The 18279-nt window shown below is 40.0% G+C and overlaps 1 protein-coding gene across 8 annotated transcripts in view; it reads right to left on the reverse strand.

The window, feature by feature from the left end:
* Positions 1-738: 738 nt before the first annotated feature.
* The window catches only part of LOC309649390 (uncharacterized protein), a 35022-nt gene continuing 17481 nt past the window's right edge, over positions 739-18279 (reverse strand). Inside the window, exons 3-8 of one of the 8 annotated variants that reach the window (XM_082439393.1) lie at positions 17003-17128; positions 15153-15285; positions 14818-14876; positions 11954-12080; positions 10819-10914; positions 739-2598 (exon numbers count right to left, since the gene is read on the reverse strand). In XM_082439393.1, the coding sequence (XP_082295519.1) occupies positions 1739-2598; positions 10819-10914; positions 11954-12080; positions 14818-14876; positions 15153-15201 (1191 nt within the window). In that variant the 5' untranslated portion in view covers positions 15202-15285; positions 17003-17128 and the 3' untranslated portion in view covers positions 739-1738. The other 7 variants (XM_082439391.1, XM_082439390.1, XM_082439394.1 and 4 more) reach the window with 7 other exon arrangements.

An 18279-nucleotide genomic window follows, 5' to 3' on the forward strand; every position in this document is an offset into this window, starting at 1 on the left:
CAAAACAAACAAACAAAATATGGGAAATGACAAGTGTTGCTGAGGATGTGGAGCAAGTGGGACTCTCATACATTGCTGATGGCAAGATAAAATGGATCTATGGAAAACAATTCAGCAGTTCCTCAAACAGTAAAACAGAATGATCATATGACCCACTAATTCCACTCCTCCATATATACCCAAAAGAATTAAAAGCATATGCTCAATGAAAAACTCGTATATGAATGTTTATGGTAGCATTATTCATAAAACCCAAAAACTGGAAACAATCCGAATGTCCGTCAACTTAAAAATGGATTTTAAAATGCTGTATATCCATACAATGAAATATTGTTTGGCCATAAAAAGAATGAAGTACTAATATATGCTACAACATAAATGAACCTTGAAAACATTATGCTAAGTGAAAGAAGCCAGACATAAAAGAGCACGTATTGTCTGATGCCTTTTATATGAAGTGTCCAGAATAGGCAAATCTATAGAAACAGAAAGTACATTAGTGGTTGCCAGAGGCTGGGGGAGGGGGAGAATGAAAAGTGACTGCTTAATAGTAACGGGGTTCCTTTCTGGCCTGATGAAAATATTCTGGAATCAGACAGTGGAGATGGTTGTACAACATTGTGAATATATTTAAAACTATTGAATAATATATTCTGAAATGGTTAAAATGGTGAATTTTATGTTTTCTGAATTTCACCTTAATAAAAAAAATTTTTAAACAGAGTGATTCTTTGGAAAAACATTTTAAACAAATCTTTATTTTTTGAAGATATATACTATATAAAGATGACACAATATCCTAGTCTAGGATTTGCTTTAAAATACTTCAGGACTGTGTGTGAGGGAGCAGGGTGGAATAGAGGAAACAAAATTCATCATGAATTGATTACTGAAGCTAGATGATGGGGACATGAGTGTTTGTTACACTGTTCCATTTCTGTATTTGTTTGAAATTTTCCAAGTATATGTAAAAATCCAATGTACAAGACAATACTAAGCCCAGTTTTTTACAAGTTTTAAAATACCCATCAAGGGACTTTCCCGGCGGTCCAGTGGTTAAAACTTTGCCTTCCAATGCAGGGGGTGCAGGTTCAATCCCTGGTCGGGGAACTAAGATCCCACATGCCTCACGGCCAAAAAACCAAAACATAAAACAGAAGCAATATTGTAAGAAATTCAATAAAGACTTTTTAAAAAATGGTCCACATCAAAGAAATCTTTAAAAAAATTAATTTAAAAAAACCCATCAATTCTACTCCTAAGTATATACCCAAGAGAAATTAAAGTATATGTCCACACAAAGATGTGTACCCAAATACTCACAGCAGCTTTATTCATAACGAACAAAACCTGGAAAACCTGGAAATAACCCAAATGTAAATGTCCATCAACAGGTGAATGGACAAACTGTGGTTCATTCAAACAATGGAATACTACTCTGTAATAAAATGAATGAACCTCTGAATACATGCAACAACATGGATGCAGACACTGAGTGAATAAAGTTCTATATGAAAGATTACATATTGTGTAATTCCACTTGTATGATATTCTATAATTTGCAAAATCAATCTATGGTTTTAGAAGTCAGGATAGTGACTCCCTTTGTGGGGTAGTGAGCGGAAAGAAGCATGCAGAGGTCTTTTGGGAGGGCTGAAAATGTTCTATTTCTCCATCTATCTAAGTGCTGTTGATCTGTTCTCTTTTCTGTATAAATACTAATAAATGCCAAACATCATTAAGCCTGATCCATGTTGTGCACCTCAGCACCCATGCCCTGGCATTCACCCTGGCTGCGGAAGGCACCTGCATGTGCAGAGCCCAATCCTGGAAGCCTCTCCCTACAGTGCACTTTCTGGTGCGTCTGCAGATGGACTCTCTGACTGAAGCCCTTCCCACACACGGCACAGGGGTAGGGCTTCTCCCCTGTGTGCACCCTCTGGTGCCTCTTGAGGGCCGAACGATGCCTGAAGTCCCTCCCACAAGCCTCACACCTGTAGGGCCGCTCTCCCGTGTGGACCCTCTGGTGGATACCCAGGTCCTTGCTCCAGCTGAAGCACTTCCCACAGGCCTCGCACCGGAATGGCCTCTCCCCAGTGTGAACACGCTGGTGCAGGTAGAGGTTGGCTCTCTGGCTGAAGCCCCGGCCACATGTGTCACACACATAGGCCTTGTCTCCTGCATGGTCCTGCTGGTGTCGTGCCAGCGTAGAGCGTGAGGTGAAGCCCCGGTCACATACCTTACAGGCATGAGGCTTCCTTCCTGTGTGGACACTCTGGTGGATCTGCAGGGCTGCCCTGCGGCTGAAGTCCTTGCCACAGTCGCAGCACCTGAAGGGTTTCTCACCTGTGTGGATGCGCTGGTGGATAGAGAGGTTGGAGCTGCGGCTGAAGTCCTTCCCGCACACCCCACATCTGTAGGGCTTCTCGCCTGTGTGTACTCGCCGATGGATGGACAGGTTGGAGCTACGGCTGAAGTCCTTCCCACATTCCTCACATGTGTGAGGTTTCTTTCCCATGTGGTCCTTCCTGTGCCTTCTCAGAGCAGATTCTGAGTTGAAGACTCTGGAACACTCCATGCATCGGTAGGGCTTGTCTCCTGGAAGGAGCACAGGAAGGTTAAGGTCCATTGTCCTTTCACTGAAGGCTTTTCCACCCCCGTCATATGGAGAGGGCTTCTCTCCCGTACGGGTTCACGGGTGAATTAGAAGGTTTCTGAGCTGGCTAAAGTCTTGGCCACACTGGGGACAGCTATAGGGTTTTTCTCCTGGAGATACTGGCCAAGAGAGAATCCCATCATTCTCATCCTTGACTCCTGGGACAAAGAAAATTAGATGATGAAAGTGAGCAGAGGTTTTTGTCTGAGGCTGCACGGTACTCCTGGACACACTTGGGCAGTACTGGTAAGGCAAAGAAACTTCACTGAGTGAAGAAGTGTTGTTGCTGGTCTCTGTCCTCCTGACATTAGATTTTTCATTTTTGCTTCAAGGGGAATGGGAAGATATTGGGGACCTTTTCCTTAGTCAAGGAAACTAAATGTTACTAGAAACACCAAGTCATATTCCATGAGCTACAAATGGGTTAATGTTGTCAAAGTATAATTATCAAAAAGCTAAAAATGTAACTTTCATACAATTATGGAGTGAACAACTGTCAAAATTTTAATGAGGAACTAAGAAAATGGTAATGCTGGTTACAAGTGAATTTGAGGAGCTTGGGCATTTAATGCTTTTATAAAAAAAGATATGGGGGGGGACCTTCAAGATGGTGGAGGAGTAAGACGTGGAGATCACCTTCCTCCCCACAAATACATCAAAAATACATCTACATGTGGAACAACTCCTACAAAACACCTACTGAACGCTGGCAGAAGACCCCAGACTTCCCAAAAGGCAAGAAAATCTTCACGTACCTGGGCAGGCCAAAAGAAAAAAGAAAAAACAGAGACAAAAGAATAGGGATGGGACCTGTACCTCTGGAAGGGAGCTGTGAAGGAGGAAAAGTTTCCACACACTAGGAAGCCCCTTCACTGGTGGAGACGGGGGGTGGGCAGGGGGGAACCTTCAGAGCCACAGAGGAGAGCGCACCAACAGGGGTGCAGAGGGAAAAGTGGAGAGATTCCCGCAAGAGGATTGGTGCTGAAAAGCACTCACCAGCCCAAGAGGCTTGTCTGCTCACCCACCGGGGCGGGTGGGGGCTGGGAACTGAGGCTCGGGCTTCGGAGGTCAGACCTCAGGGAGAGGACTGGGGTTAGCTGTGTGAACACAGCCTGAAGGAGGCTGGTGCGCCATAGCTAGCCGGGAGGGAGTCTGGGAAAAACTCTGGACCTGCCTAAGAGGAAAGAAACCATTGTTTCAGGGTGCGCAAGGAGAGGAGATTCCTTCCCTGTCTGCCCACAGAAGGCAGATCACCGTCTAAACAAGCTCCAGAAGACGGGCGCGAGCCGCGGCTAACAGTTCAGACAACAAAGATGGGCATGAAATGCTAATGCTGCTACTGTGGCCACCAAGAATTCTGTGTGCAAGCACAGGTCACTATCCACACACCCCTGGGAGCCTGTGCAGCCCGCCACTGCCAGAGTCCCATGATCCAGGGACAACTTCCCTGGGAGAACACATGGCGCGCCTCAGGCTGTTGCAATGTCAATTCCAATTATGACTACCATACCCCTCCCTCCCACACCCCGCCACCTCGCCACCCCCACATGAGTGAGCCAGAGCCCCCTAATCAGCTACTGCTTTAACCCCATCCCGTCTGGGCGGGAACAGATGCCTGAGGGCGACCTACATGCAGAGGTGGGGCCTAAACCAAAGCTGAACCCGAGGATCTGTGCGAACAAAGAAGAGGAAGGGAAATTTCTCTGTGCAGCCTCAGGAGCAGCGGATTAAATCCCCACAGTCAACTTGAGGTACGCTGCAACTGTGGAATACCTGAATAGACAGCGAATCAACCCAAACTTGAGGCAGTGGACTTTGGGAGCAACTGTAGACTTGGGGTTTGCTGTCTGCGACTGACTTGTTTCTGATTTTTACGTTTATCTTAGTATAGTTTTTAGCACTTGTTATAATCGGTGGATTTGTTTACTGGTTTGGCTGCTCTCTCTCTTTTTTTATTGCTCTTTTTATTTTAATAATTTTTAAAAAATTTTAAAATTATTTTATTTATTTAATTTTCTTTCTTTTTTTCTCCCTTTTCTTCTGAGCCATGTGGCTGACAGGGTCTTGGTGTTCCGGCCAGGTGTCAGGCCTGAGCATCTGAGGTGGCAGACCCGAGTTCAGGACACTGGACCACCAGAGACCTCCTGGCCCCACATAATATCAATCGGCGAGAGCTCTCCTAGAGATCTCCGTCTCAATGCTAAGACCCAGCTCCACCCAACGGCCAGCAAGCTCCAGTGCTGGACGCCCCATACCAAACAACTATCAAGACAGGAACACAACCCCACCCATTAGCAGAGAGGCTGGCTAAAATCATACAGACACCCCAAAACACACCACTGGATGCAGCCCTGCCCACCAGAAAGACAACATCCAGCCCCACCCACCAAAACACAGGCACCAGTCCCCTCCACCAGGAAGCCTACACAAGCCACTGAACCAACCTTACCCACAGGGGGCAGACACCAAAAACAACGTGAACTACGAACATGCAGCCTGCAAACAGGAGACCCCAAACACAGTAAGTTAAGCAAAATGAGAAGACAGAGAAATATGCAGCAGATGAAGAAGCAAGGTTAAAAACTCACCAGACTGAACAAATGAAGAGGAAATAGGCAGTCTACCTGAAAACAAACTCAGAGTAATGATAGTAAAGATGATCCAAAATCTTGGAAAAAGAATGGAAAAAATATAAGAAACGTTTAACAAGGACCTAGAAGAGCTAAAGAGCAAACAAACAATGATGAACAACACAATAAATGAAATTAAAAATTCTCTAGAAGGAATCAGTAGCAGAATAACTGAGGCAGAAGAACGGATAAGTGACCTGGAAGATAAAATAGTGGAAATAACTACCACAGAGCAGAATAAAGAAAAAAGAATGAAAAGAATTGAGGATAGTCTCAGAGACGTCTGGGACAACATTAAATGCACCAATATTCGAATTATAGGGGTCCCAGAAGAAGAAGAGAAAAAGAAAGGGTCTGAGAAAATATTTGAAGAGATTATAGTTGAAAACTTCCCTAACATGGGAAAGGAAATAGTCAATCAAGTCCAGGAAGTGCAGAGAGTCCCATACAGGATAAATCTAAGGAGAAACATGCCAAGACACATATTAATCAAACTACCAAAAATTAAATACAAAGAGATAATATTAAAAGCAGCAAGGGAAAAGCAACAAATAACATATAACGGAATCCCCATAAGGTTAACAGCTGATCTATCAGCAGAAACTCTGCAAGCCAGAAGGGAGCGACAGGACATATTTAAAGCGATGAAAGGGAAAAACCTACAACCAAGATTACTCTACCCAGCAGGATCTCATTCAAATTCGAAGGAGAAATTAAAACCTTTACAGACAAGCAAAAGTTAAGACAATTCAACACTACCAAACCAGCTTTACAACAAATGCTAAAGGAATTTCTCTAGGCAGGAAACACAAGAGAAGGAAAAGACCTACAAAAACAAACCCAAAACAACTAAGAAAATGGTAATAGGAACATACATATAAATAATTGCCTTAAATATGAATGGATTAAATGCTCAAACCAAAAGACACAGACTGTCTGAATGCATACAAAAACAAGACCCATATATATACCGTCTACAAGAGACCCACTTCAGATCTAGGGACACATACAGACTGACAGTGAGGGAACGGAAGAAGATATTCCATGCAAATGGATATCAAAAGAAAGCTGGAGTAGCAATTCTCATATCAGACAAAATAGACTTTAAAATAAAGACTATTATAAGAGACAAAGAACACTACATAATGATCAAAGGATCAATCCAAGAAGAAGATATAACAATTGTAAATATTTATGCACCCAACATCGGAGCACCTCAAAACAAAAGGCAAATGCTAACAGCCATAAAAGGGGAAATCGACAGTAAATAATAGAAGTGGACTTTAATACCCCACTTTCACCAATGGACACATCAACCAAAATGAACATAAATAAGGAAACACAAGCTTTAAATGACATATTAAACAAGATGGAGTTAATTGAAATTTATAGGACATTCCATCCAAAAACAACAGAATACACTTTCTTCTCAAGTGCTCATGGAACACTCCCCAGGATAGGTCATATCTTGGGTCACAAATCAAGCCTTGGTAAATTTAAGAAAACTGAAATTGTATCAAGTATCTTTTCCGACCACAATGAGACTAGATATCAATTACAGGAAAAAAACTGTAAAAAATACAAACACATGGAGGCTACTACTAAATAACCAAGATATCACTGAAGAAATCAAAGAGGAAATCAAAAAATATCTAGAAACAAATGACAATGAAAACACGATGACCCAAAATCTATGGGATGCAGCAAAAGCAGTTCTAAGGGGGAAGTTTATAGCAATACAACCCTACCTCAAGATACAAGAATAACCTCAAATAAACAACCTAACCTTACACCTAAAGCAATTAGAGAAAGATGAACAAAAAAACCCAAAGTTAGCAGAAGGAAAGAAATCATAAAGATCAGATCAGAAATAAATGAAAAAGAAATGAAGGAAACAAGGGCAAAGATCAATAAAACTAAAAGGTGGTTCTTTGAGGAGATAAACAAAATTGATAAACCACTAGCCAGACTCATCAAGAAAAAAAGGAAGAAGACTCAAATCAACAGAATTAGAAATGAAAAAGGAGAAGTAACAACTGACACTGCAGAAATACAAAAGATCATGAGAGATTACTACAAGCAACTATATGCCAATAAAATGGACAACCTGGAAGAAATGGACAAATTCTTAGAAAAGCATAACCTCCAAGACTGAATCAGGAAGAAATGGAAAATATAAACAGACCAATCACAAGCACTGAAATTGAAACTGTGATTAAAAATCTTCCAACAAACAAAAGCCCAGGACCAGATGGCTTCACAGGCAAATTCTATCAAACATTTAGAGAGGATCTAACACCTATCCTTCTCAAACTCTTCTAAAATATAGCAGAGGGAGGAACACTCCCAAACTCATTCTGCGAGGCCACCATCACCCTGATACCAAAACCAGACAAAGATGTCACAAAAAAAGAAAACTACAGACCAATATCACTGATGAACACAGATGCAAAAATCCTCAACAAAATACTAGCAAACAGAATCCAACAGCACATTAAAAGGATCATATGCCATGATCAAGTGGGGTTTATCCCAGGAATGCAAGGATTCTTCAGTATACGCAAATCAGTCAATGTGATACACCATATTAACAAACTGAAAGATAAAAACCATATGATAATCTCAATAGATGCAGAAAAAGCTTTCAACAAAATTCAACACCCATTTATGATAAAAACTCTCCAGAAGGTAGGCATAGAGGGAACTTACCTCAACGTAATAAAGGCCATATATGACAAACCCACAGCCAACATCGTTCTCAATGGTGAAAAACTGAAACCATTTCCTCTAAGATCAGGAAAAAGACAAGGATCCCCACTCTAACCACTATTATTCAACATAGTTTTGGAAGTTTTAGTCACAGCAATCAGAGAAGAAAAAAATAAATAAAAGGAATCTAAATTGGAAAAGAAGTAAAACTGTCACTGTTTGCAGATGACATGATACTATACATAGAGAATCCTAAAGATGCCACCAGAAAACTACTAGAGCTAATCAATGAATCTGGTAAAGTAGCAGGATACAAAATTAATGCACAGAAATCTTTTGCATTCCTATACACTAATGATGAAAAATCTGAAAGAGAAATTAAGGAAACACTCCCATTTACCATTGCAACAAAAAGAATAAAATACCTAGGAATAAACCTACCTAAGGAGACAAAAGACCTTTATGCAGAAAACTGTAAGACACTGATGAAAGAAATTAAAGATGATACAAAGAGATGGAGAGACATACTATGTTATTGGATTGGAAGAATCAACATTGTGAAAATGACTATACTAGCCAAAGCAATCTACAGATTCGATGCAATCCCTATCAAACTACCAATGGCACTTTTCACAGAACTAGAACAAAAAATTTCACAATTTGTATGGAAATGCAAAAGACCCTGAATAGCCAAAGCAATCTTGAGAAAGAAAAATGGAGCTGGAGGAATCAGGCTCCCTGACTTCAAACTATACTACAAAGCTACAGTAATCAAGACAGCATGGTACTGAAACAAAAACAGAAATATAGATCAATGGAACAGGATAGAAAGCCCAGAGATAAACCCACACACATATGGCCACCTTATCTTTGATAAAGGATGCAAGAATATACAATGGAGAAAAGACAGCATCTTCAATAAGTGGTGCCGAGAAAACTGGACAGCTACATGTAAAGGAATGAAATTAGGACACTCCCTAACACCATACACAAAAATAAACTCAAAATGTATTAAAGACCTAAATGTAAGGCCAGATACTATAAAACTCTTAGAGGAAAACATAGGAAGAACACTCTTTGACATAAATCACAGCAAGATCCTTTTTGACCCACCACCTAGAGAAATAGAAATAAAAACAAAAATAAACAAATGGGACCTAATGAAACTTAAAAGCTTTTGCACAGCAAAGGAAACCATAAACAAAATGAAGAGAACCCTCAGAATGGGAGAAAATATTTGCAAATGAAGCAACTGACAAAGATTAATCTCCAAAATATACAAGCAGCTCATGTAGCTCAATATCAAAAAAACAAACAACCCAGTCCAAAAATGGGCAGAAGATCTAAATAGACATTTCTCCAAAGAAGATATACAGATTGCCAACAAACACATGAAAGGATGCTCAACATCACTAATCATTAGAGAAATGCAAATCAAAACTACAATGAGGTGTCACCTCACACCGGTCAGAACGGCTATCATCAAAAAATCTACAAACAATAAATGCTGGAGAGGGTGTGGAGAAAAGGGAACCCTCTTGCACTGTTGGTGGGAATGTAAATTGATACAGCCACTATGGAGAACAGTATAGATGTTCCTTAAAAAACTAAAAATAGAACTACCATATGACCCAGCAATCCCATTACTGGGCATACACCCTGAGAAAACCATAATTCAAAAAGAGTCATGGGGCTTCCCTGGTGGCAAAGTGGTTAAGAATCTGCCTGCCAATGCAGGGGACACAGGTCTAAGAAGATCCCACATGCCGCGGAGCAACTAAGCCCATGCGCCACAACTACTAAGCCTGTGCTCTAGAGCCCGCGAGCCACAACTACTGAACCCACGTACCACAACTACTGAAGCCTGCGCACCTAGAGACCGCGCTCCACAACAAGAGAAGCCACCACAATGAGAAGCCTGTGCACCTTAACGAAGAGTAGCCCCCACTTACCGCAACTAGAGAAAGCCTGCACGCAGCAACAAAGACCCAACACAGCCAAAAGTAAATAAATTAAATAAATTAAAAAAAAAAAAAAAAAAAAAGAATCATGTACCACAATGTTCATTGCAGCACTATTTACAATCACCAGGATATGGAAGTAACCTAAGTGTCCACTGACAGATGAATGGATAAAGAAGATGTGGCACGTGTATACAATGGAATACTACTCAGCCATAAAAAGAAATGAAACTGAGTTATTTGTAGTTAGGTGGATGGACCTAGAGTCTGTCATACAGAGTGAAGTAAGTCAGAAAGAGAAAAACAAATACCGTATGCTAATACATATATATAGAATCTAAAAAAAAGAAAAAATGGTTCTCATGAACCTAGGGGTAGGACAGGAATAAAGATACAGACATGGAGAATAGACTTTAGGACACAGGGAGAGGGAAGGGTAAGCTGGGACGAAGTGAGAGAGCAGCATGGACATATATACACTACCAAATGTAAAATAGATAGTTAGTGGGAAGCAGCTGCATCACACAGGGAGATCAGCTCAGTGCTTTGTGACCACCTAGAGGGTGGGATAGGGAGGGTGGGAGGGAGACGCAAGAGGGAGGGGATATGGGGATATATGTATACATACAGCTGATTCACTTTGTTATACGGCAGAAACTAACACAACATTGTAATGCAATTATACTCCAATAAAGATGTGAAAAAAAAGATATTTGCCTCCAATCAAATAAATATTTAAATATTTTCAATTAAATTATCAGCATAAAAAGTCAAATAATATATATTTTTGAAGTTGCTACCCACCCCTTCATGGATTCATAGGATTATTAATGGCATTTTCTCCTGGCTGACTGGCTCTCACCTGAATAGGAGCTTCTTGGTATTTTTTCCTCCATCCACACATCATCTTCTTGTTCAAAATGGGCAATCATTTCTGGTTTGGACAGCAGATGTCCTGCTTGAGGGGAAAGACAGGTGGATTAGGGCAATATGATGTGGACAAGGACCCTGCCACAAGTCAATCTTATCACTTGGTATTCATGAAGGTCCTATGAAGACTGGGAAAGGTGAATAAAACCACTGCGCATCAAAATCACATTTTATATTTATATATATGTAGGCGCACACACACACACATAAATAAACAAACAAACAAATATTTTCTCCCCCAGAGAAAAAAATGGTTCCAGGAGTTCCAGGAACTTCAGTGAAGAGGCCTATTTGCAATATACAACAGTAATAATTCTCAGTGGGGTGAACAGGCAGTAATGATTCTGTGTCCACCAGAGAAGCACTGCCCAAAGTGTGGTTTGAAGAGACTTATAAAAATGCAGACTCCATCCCAAATCCACTGAATCAGTAGCCCTGGTGATAGAACCTAGGGACGCAGATTTTTTGGATAACCTTTTACTTTAGAGAAAAATAGCAAGAGTGATACGCAGAACAGAATGCCTGTAGAACCCTAACCCATAGTCACCAATTGTTAATATTTGGCCCATTTACTTTATTATTCTCTCTCACACAATTCTTTTTTAAACCACTTAAGAGAAAGTTACAGGCCCCATGGCTCTCTATGACTAAATTCTTTCAGTACACATTTCCTAAGAACAGGGACATTTTGTTCCATAACCACAGTACAGCCATCAAAATCAGGAAACTTAACATTGACGCAGTATTAGTATCTAGTTCACAGCTAATTTGTAAATGATGCCAATTGTCTCAAATATGTTCCGTTTAGCACTCTTTTCCTAGATATTTTTTATCTAGAATAAGCCATTACATTTAGTTGTCTTATCTCTTTAGTCTCCTTTAATTTGGACAGGAACTGGCATTTCTTGCCTTCACCTCAGGTATTTCTATGCACTCTCAAATCTGATACCCACTACCATTAAGGGATCTGGAATATGTGGACCCCCAGATGCAAATCCCCTCAGGATTTACTCTATACAACTGAACCCGAGAGAAAGCAGATGGGTTCAGGAAGATGCTGTTCTCACCCAAGGAGATGAGATTCCCATAGTTCTCCAACATCACTTCTCTGTACAGGTGCCTCTGAGAGGGATCCAGATGCTCCCACTCCTCCTGGGTAAAGTCCACAGCCACATCCTGGAACGTCACCAGCTCCTAAAACAACAAAGTCACCCTCAGACATACCCATTCCCACAGAGGAACGCAGCTGACAAGCACCAGTGACATCTATAAGAGGTCCTGACAGTTTCCAGGGTCCTGAGTTAGACTAACTTAGGCACACATCCATGCACTTGATTGTGTTATATCATGTAGAAGATTGAAAAGATACATGAGGCACATTTTTTTTAATGCTTCAGCCCTTAAAGTCTCTTTGGGTGAGAAGACTCAAACTTCAACCACAGTGCACCAAAAGCTACACAATTCCAGAGGTGTCATCCACACAACATTCTATGAATCAGAATAAGCTTGAGATTTACTTGGGGAAGGGTCCAGAGAAGGAGTCCAAGGTGGATTGGGGCCATGAGGGCAGGTACCATGGAGAAAGCCAGGTACCAGCCTTGTGGGATGGTTAAAACGTGAGTAGAGGGAAGGGAGGTGGGGAATTCCAGTTGGCAAGAAAAGTGAGTGGACAGTTGTGTGGGAAGGAACAAGACATAGATCAACAATAAGGACTCTTTGGTTAATAAGAAATGCTATATAGGAAACCTCCCTCTGATAATTATATATTAACAATGTTTATTATGGGCCCCAAATCCCCACTCACACATCCACAATAGAAAGGATATATGAACTCTGGTAGAGTTACATGAAGGACTACTATTCAGTACCAATTCCCAAACTGTGGTTCAGGGACCCATGAGGTTGCCCAAGACCCTGTCAGGGGGGTCTGTAAAGTCAATATTATTTTCATAATAATTCTCAAGGCTTATACACTCTCATTCTCTTACAACAATATGGAGGCTACATGTCGTGTGATCTTGCAACTGAGAAAATGTTGAAGCAGATATGAGATTCCAGCTGTTTTCTATTAGGCCAGACATTAAAGAGATTAGCAAAAATATAAAACATTTCCATTCTTCTTTTTTTAAAATTTTTTTTTAATATTTATTTATTTATTTATGGCTGTGTTGGGTCGTCATTTCTGTGCGAGGGCTTTCTCTAGTTGTGGCAAGCGGGGGCCACTCTTCATCGCGGTGAGCAGGCCTCTCACTATCGTGGCCTCTCTTGTTGCGGAGCACAGGCTCCAGATGCGCAGGCTCAGTAATTGTGGCTCACGGGCCTAGTTGCTCCGCGGCATGTGGAATCTTCCCAGACCAGGGCTCGAACCCGTGTCCCCTGCATTGGCAGGTGGATTCTCAACCACTGCGCCACCAGGGAAGCCCTTTTTTATTTTTTTGTTTTGGAAAATTAAGTACTTTTCATAAAATGTGACATTAACTATAATGGATTAATTTTTGAATGGATTAATAAATATTTTAAATTTTTGTTAGCTTGAACCGCCAATCTGGTAATATTGATAACCCACATAATAAAAGCCATTTTTTAAAGTGTAAAGGGGTCCTGAAACAAAAAGTTTTAGAAACTACTGCTGTACTGAAATGAAAGTGAACAAACTACATATACATGAAACAATATACATCAATCTCACAACATAATATTGAAAAAAAAAACCAGGCACAAAAGAGTACTGTATGTACTCCTGATTCTATTTAAAAAGTTCAAAATCAGACTAAACTAATCTACAGTACTAGAAGTCAGAATAGTGGCTACCACTGTGGGGAAGAGGGGGTTCTCTACTAGGGAAGGGTTTGTTCAGAGCATGAAGAGAGAGGAGAAGGCACAGAACAGCTATAGATTAATTTAACCTGTTCTAGAACTTCATATAAATGGAATTGATACCAACTGGGGTTCTTCCCCAATCAATAGAAATTGACTAGAGGCTAGATAAGAAATTCAGGCTGGGCTTTATTGGGGCCCCTGCTGCAGCAAGGGGGAGCAAAAACAAACAACAGTTTCCCTTGCTCCCAGAGGGGGGAAGGTGAGCTGGTTCCTTATATGGGGTGAGGGTAGGGGTGTGTCCAGGGGTCGGGCCAGAGGGGTGGCTTAGGTGTTTTGCCCAACCCTTTGGTGGTGCTGAGCGCAGGGGGCATGTGCAGTACCCTGCTTTTGCTCCCAGCTCTTCAGAAGTGGCAGCTGAATTTTTTTGGTCTTTTTGCATCTTTTGTCCAGAATTTGCCCCAACTGCACATGAATGCAGTTATTTTTAGTCCCTTATAGTTCTTTGTATTTTGTTGCTCAAGGAGATGTTTGTCCAGGTGCAAGCACTGCAGCAAAAGGTCGAGGGCCCAGCCTGTCTCAGAGTCACATAGTATGTACTCTTTTGTGTCTGGCTTATTTTTCTCAGCATAATGCTTTTGAGATTCATTCATGCTGTTATATGTATCAGCAGTTTGTTTCTTTTCTTTTTTTTTTTTTTAATGAGTAGTTCTTAATTATATGGATTAACACATTTTATTTATCCATTTATCAGTTGATGGACATTTGGGTTGTTTTTAGTTCAGGGCTACTATAAACAAAGCTGCTAATAGTCGCATACAGATTTTTGTGTGGACATCTATTTTCATTTCTTCTGGGTAAATACAGTGGGATTTCTGGGTCAATGGTAAGTGTGTGCTTAATTATATAAGAAACTCTAAAACTGTTTTCCAAAGTATATTACACCATTTTGTCACTCCTACCAGCAATGTTCAGACTTTTTTGAGAAACTGGAGCAACATATGTCTAGCCCAGGGCCAGCACAATATACGTGTTATATTGCTCTCCTTCCCCAATCCCCAAAATGAGGTATGTGGGTGATATTTTCAGGGAGAGAAAGTGGACTCTAATTTACCTGTAATTTGGGCATTTCCTCCTCTTCCTGAAGAAGGGCAGAAACCTCAGAAGGCAGTGCTGGGTAAGAAGAAAGAAGCAGTGAAAAATGAACCTGGCTCACTGAAGCAGACCAGTGTCTTAGTTACCAAGAAGGGAGAAAGGGCACATTGTATTCAGCTGGTAACACTGGTCCTTGTTTACCATTACCTGACTTTTCTAGGCCCTCCCCTAGAAAGCCTTTTCCTCTCTTTCTACTTTTACAGATGGCCCTTCGACCCAAACACTTTCTCCCTCCCTCCTTGCAAAAACCTACTGAATACCTACTGTGTGCCTTGGTAATGATTTAACTCTCACCTTTCTCCTTACTCTTTGAGGTCACTCCAGCTTCTACATTGTCCCACATCTTGCCCTCCCTGTTAGGAGGGGAATCCCCTCAGCCCCAGTGGCTCTGCTGAGGGAATCTCTCTTCAGCCTCTCCAAACTCCACCTGGAACATCCAGAGGGAGTTTCAGGAGGTGTTGTCTCCACCAAAGATGGAACTCCTGTATGTGGGGGACCTCCTGCAGCCTTCATGCTCAGGTAGCTGTTTTGTTCCTGTAGGCAGGAGAGGAGATGTCCCAGCAGCCCAGACTTCAGGCTGGGTCCTGGACTTCTCTATTTAAGTGAGAACACAGTTAATAAACTAAAGCTCAGTTAAGGTGATAAATGTTTACTAAGCATCCACTGCGTACAAGGCATGACCCTACTTCCTAGGAGTACCCAGCTCTGGCTTTCTCAGGACTGTAGCTTCACAGGTTGATCAAGTCGCAGGGCGGCAAATTCTGCCTCCTTTGTGAAGATTTCCTGGAAATCTGCCACTTTTGGGATACAAATCCACAATTCTCAAAAGGTGAACTGGTGAAATACTTGAATTTCTCTTTTTAGCTATCAGGTCAGTAAATGTTTTAAAATCTGAAAGCCTTATCACGAGTGAGGCTGTAGGAAAATGATCAGTCTCATATGCTGTTAGAACATAAATAGGTACAGTCTTCTGGGGGGGAGCAATTTGATTGTATCCTTCAAATTGAGGGGGCAGGGAGGGTCAGGAAGCAAGGGTTACAAAAGTGAACAAGGAAACTTTTGGGGGTGATAAGATGCTTTGATTATCTTGATTGAGATGATGGTTTCATGAGTGTATAAAAATGTCAAAATTGAATATATTCATATATATTCATGAATATATATATGAATATAAAATTGAACATTTTATGTGCAGTTTATCATGTGTCAATTAATCCTCAATACAAAAAATTCAGTTCACTAAAAAAAATGTTTTTTAATGTACAGAACACCTTTGGTCCCACACTTTCCATTCTACATGTCAGACTTGCACAAGAGCATGAAGATATGAGTGCAGAGATATTTATTGTAGTTACATTTGTAATATTGAAAAACTTTCACTTATCTGAAAGTACATCCACACTGGACCACACAATACTGAATATCTGCTAAAGAATGAGGCAGTTCTGTATATACTGACAAAGAAAGGCAACTTTAGAGTAACTTTACAGAGAAAGCAGCCAAATTGCGTTAAGATTTACTTTTGTAAATTTTTTTTTTTAAAGTATGAGTATTTTACATAGATGTAAATGATTCTCAATGCATTGGATGGGAAATTGGACACAGGATAATTCCACATTCAACTCTATATCCAATTGTACTTTTCTATTTACAACAAGCAATATGTTTAACAAGCAAAATATTATGCTATTTTGTTTTTAAACAAATATAAACTACAGAATAAGAAGTGACATAACAAAATGTTAAGGTGACAGCTGGATGAATTTCAGAGATATTATGCTGAGTGAAGGGAGTACAAACTGTATTTATGCAGTTATAGAACAGGCAAAACTAATCAGAAATAGTGGTTGCCTATGGGGGAAACTGACTGGGAGGGAGAACAAAGGGAACTTTATAAGGTGACAGAAATATTCTGTATATTTACTTGGTTGGTGATTTCATTGCTGTGTATATATATGTAAAAATTCACCAAGATGTACTTAAGATTTGTGCAATTTATTGCATGTAATTTACATCTCACTTTTAAAAGTTTTTGCAAAAATTTAATAAGTTATGGTGATTCTAAAAAACTCTAATTAGCAAAGTCATGCAATAACACCCAGTTTTTAAAACTTCTTTAAAGAGAAGATAACATTATAGATTACCTTAGAAAGAGGTCCATGTTACAATGTTTGGAGAAAAAAATGCAAACTGCAGATTATTAATATTTTCATTTTAGAAACCATATGCACAGTACTGTGTGGGTTTAGGAGCAAATGCAAAAAAAATTTCTGGAAAGAGAGAACAAGTTGTTTACAATGGTTACCTTTGGATAAATGGGGGACATTTCACTTTCTACTTTCTATTTTTTTATTGAAAACTGGTGGAATTATGAGTTTCTTTTTCTGTCTTTTCTAGAGCTTCCAAAAATTCTCTGATTACCTTGTGCTCGTTAACATTTACAATAAAAGCCTTTAAAAATTAAAAACTCTGAAAAATGCCAAAGGTCCCTGAACAGTCCACCACTTCTTGATTTATACACTAGATTGTATTTCTACTGCTACCTTAAAGGGTGTCATAAATTTTGCACATTTCCTTTGCACTTCTAACTCAGTAAAAAAAGATATCTAGATCTAAAATCTACAACACACAGAGAGTGGTAAATTTAGAGCTTACTAAATGTTCATGTATTTTACAAACAGCATATTCTTGACACTGATAAAAGTTCGTGCATGTGTTATATACATGTATTTTCCCGCAAGTTCTGGAACATCTATTTTTCTATAAGATTCTTAATTTAAAACCATTTCATGTTGCTCCAAATACATGTGGAACTTTAAATCACTTATTAAAATCTAAGAACAATGGGTAATGTTCTTGTCCCTTAGAGAGTTTGTTACCTTCTTCTTAAAGATCCTGCATGTTCTTTCTTAGATTCAAAGCAATGTGTTTGATATTCTTGTTGCTTTTGTGAATCTGTCCCCCTTCATTTAATTTCCTAATCAGTTACGGTTATTATAAAAACACTCTTTATTTTTGTAAATTTGTTGTCTAAAACGATCACTTTCCTAAACTCCTTTCTGTTCAAATAGCTTTTCTTTTCCAAGAATTTTTATTTTTATTTTTGAAAAAGTATTACAATGTGCATATGTTTATATGTGTAAAAATACATATAGTGACAAAAGTCTCCCTCTCCCCATCTCTCCTCCCTGGACACAACCTCTGTTAAACTTAAAAAAAAAAAAAAAAAAAAAAGACTATTTTCTGGAGCAGTTTTAGGTTCACAACAAAATTGAGGGGAAGGTACAGAGATTTCCCATAAAACCCCTGCCCCACAACCTTCCCCAGATTGCACAACCTCCCACATTATCAACACCCCCCCCCCACCAGAATGGTACATTTGGTACAACTGATGAACCTACACTGACACATTATAATCACC

The sequence above is a fragment of the Balaenoptera physalus genome (assembly GCF_965194825.1).
Source record: "Balaenoptera physalus genome assembly, chromosome: 19".
NCBI classification, from domain to species: domain Eukaryota; kingdom Metazoa; phylum Chordata; class Mammalia; order Artiodactyla; family Balaenopteridae; genus Balaenoptera; species Balaenoptera physalus.